Source organism: Vanellus vanellus, assembly GCF_965231255.1.
Source record: "Vanellus vanellus genome assembly, contig: HAP1_SCAFFOLD_89, whole genome shotgun sequence".
Lineage (NCBI taxonomy): Eukaryota > Metazoa > Chordata > Aves > Charadriiformes > Charadriidae > Vanellus > Vanellus vanellus.
The window spans coordinates 463,681-465,572 of NW_028126694.1; the positions used below are offsets into that span (position 1 = coordinate 463,681).

Genomic DNA, 1,892 nt, shown 5'->3' on the forward strand with positions numbered 1-1,892 from the left:
GGGGCAGAGAAGCAGCTCCAGGCAGGGGCAGCTCCTGGCAGCCCAGACACAGGCAGGGACAGAGAGGGAGCTGCTGCCAGAAGTGCCCAGGCAGGGGTGATCCTGGCACCTCCGGCCACCCCCTGACCTTCAGACAACTTCTCGGCAGGAAGCCTCTGCTCTTCTCTCCCGCCTGCCCCACAGCCAAAGGGTCCAGAGCCCAAGATGCCTTCTCAGCAGCTGCACCTCCAGTCCAGGAGAAGTGTTTGTGTCCTACAAGTGATGCACAACATAAAAGCAAGTGCCATGCAGTGTCTCTGTCTGGAGACAATGTCACTGAGGAGAAGGCTTCACTGCACGCCTGCCTGACTCCCTCTCCTCGCTTCATTTTTTCAGAGAACATACGTGTTTCTCCTTGTTTCCCCACCCCTCTGTTGAACTCTGCATCTAAGGAGTTTGGGAGGGGGTGCGGGTCAGCTTCTCTTCTGCCTCTGACTCTGCCTCTGACTCGTGCCCCAGAGGTGCCCTCATGGAAAGTTGGTGTCGAGGCAGTATTTTACCCGATAAGGGAGAGTGTCACTGAGTTTGTGGGGTTGGGAATGAGCTGGGTCATTCCTCATTCAGCTGTGGGAGGGGGATTTCTGTGAGGAATGGCATTGGGATTTCCTCAGAGAAGTCTCTCCCAGTTTGTCACTGCCTTTTCCTCCTTGGACAGGTCCCCCTGCCCAGAGGCAGCAAATGTCCAACAGCAGCTCCATCACCCACTTCCTCCTCCTGGCATTCGCAGACACACGGGAGCTGCAGCTCTTGACCTTCGGGCTCTTCCTGGGCATCTACCTGGCTGCCCTCCTGGGAAACGGCCTCATCATCACCGCCATCACCTGCGACCACCGCCTCCACACCCCCATGTACTTCTTCCTCCTCAACCTCTCTGTTCTTGACCTGGGCTCCATCTCTACCACTCTACCCAAAGCCATGGCAAACTCCCTCTGGAACACCAGGGCCATCTCCTATGCAGGATGTGCTGTCCAGCTCTTTTTCTTTCTCATTTTTACTTCAGCTGAGTATTCTCTCCTCACCATCATGGCCTATGACCGCTACGTTGCCATCTGCCATCCCCTGCACTACGGGACCCTCCTGGGCAGCAGAGCTTGTGTCCACATGGCAGCAGCTGCCTGGGCCAGTGGGTTTCTCAATTCTTTCCTGCACACGGCCAATACATTTTCACTGTCCCTCTGCCAGGGCAATGCCGTGGACCAGTTCTTCTGTGAAGTCCCCCACATCCTCAAGCTCTCCTGCTCACACTCCTACCTCAGGGAAGTTGGGCTGATTGTGGTTAGTGCCTGTTTAGCATTTGTGTGTTTTGTTTTCATTCTGCTGTCCTATGTGCAGATCCTGAGGGCGGTGCTGAGGATCCCCTCTGAGCAGGGACGGCACAAAGCCTTTTCCACATGCTTCCCTCACCTGGCCGTGGTCTCCCTCTTTATCACCACTGGAGTGTTTGCACATCTGAAGCCCCCCTCCATCTCCTCCCCATCTCTCGACCTGGTGGTGGCAGTGTTGTACTCGGTGGTGCCTCCAGCAGTGAACCCCTTCATCTACAGCATGAGGAACCAGGAGCTCAAGGATGCCCTGTGGAAACAGGCCCAATGGACGCTGTTTCACCGACAATAACCTGCCGCCCCTTCTCCGCACATTGCCCAGAGTTGATCTTAGACCACGAGCCTGAATTTTTCTCTTGTGATAATCCTGCTTATTGATATTTTTCTGGGTTTATACTACTTTTTTTGAGGCTTGATCCTACTGGGTCTGACCCTTGCACAACACTGAGTCAGATGTAGCTGGTCAGATAACAGCTCTTAAATGAAATGGGATGTCCCAGGTAAAATAGGGAGAAAAGGGAGAAACAGAAA

At 54.4% G+C, this 1,892-nt stretch overlaps 1 protein-coding gene across 1 annotated transcript; it reads left to right on the forward strand.

Moving 5' to 3' along the window:
• Positions 1-717: 717 nt before the first annotated feature.
• Positions 718-1,653, forward strand: LOC309685862 (olfactory receptor 14I1-like; the record flags this gene model as incomplete). The annotated part of the gene is made up of 1 exon (XM_082501560.1): positions 718-1,653. The coding sequence occupies one exon, from the start codon at positions 718-720 to the stop codon at positions 1,651-1,653; it is 936 nt and encodes a 311-aa protein (XP_082357686.1).
• Positions 1,654-1,892: the final 239 nt, after the last annotated feature.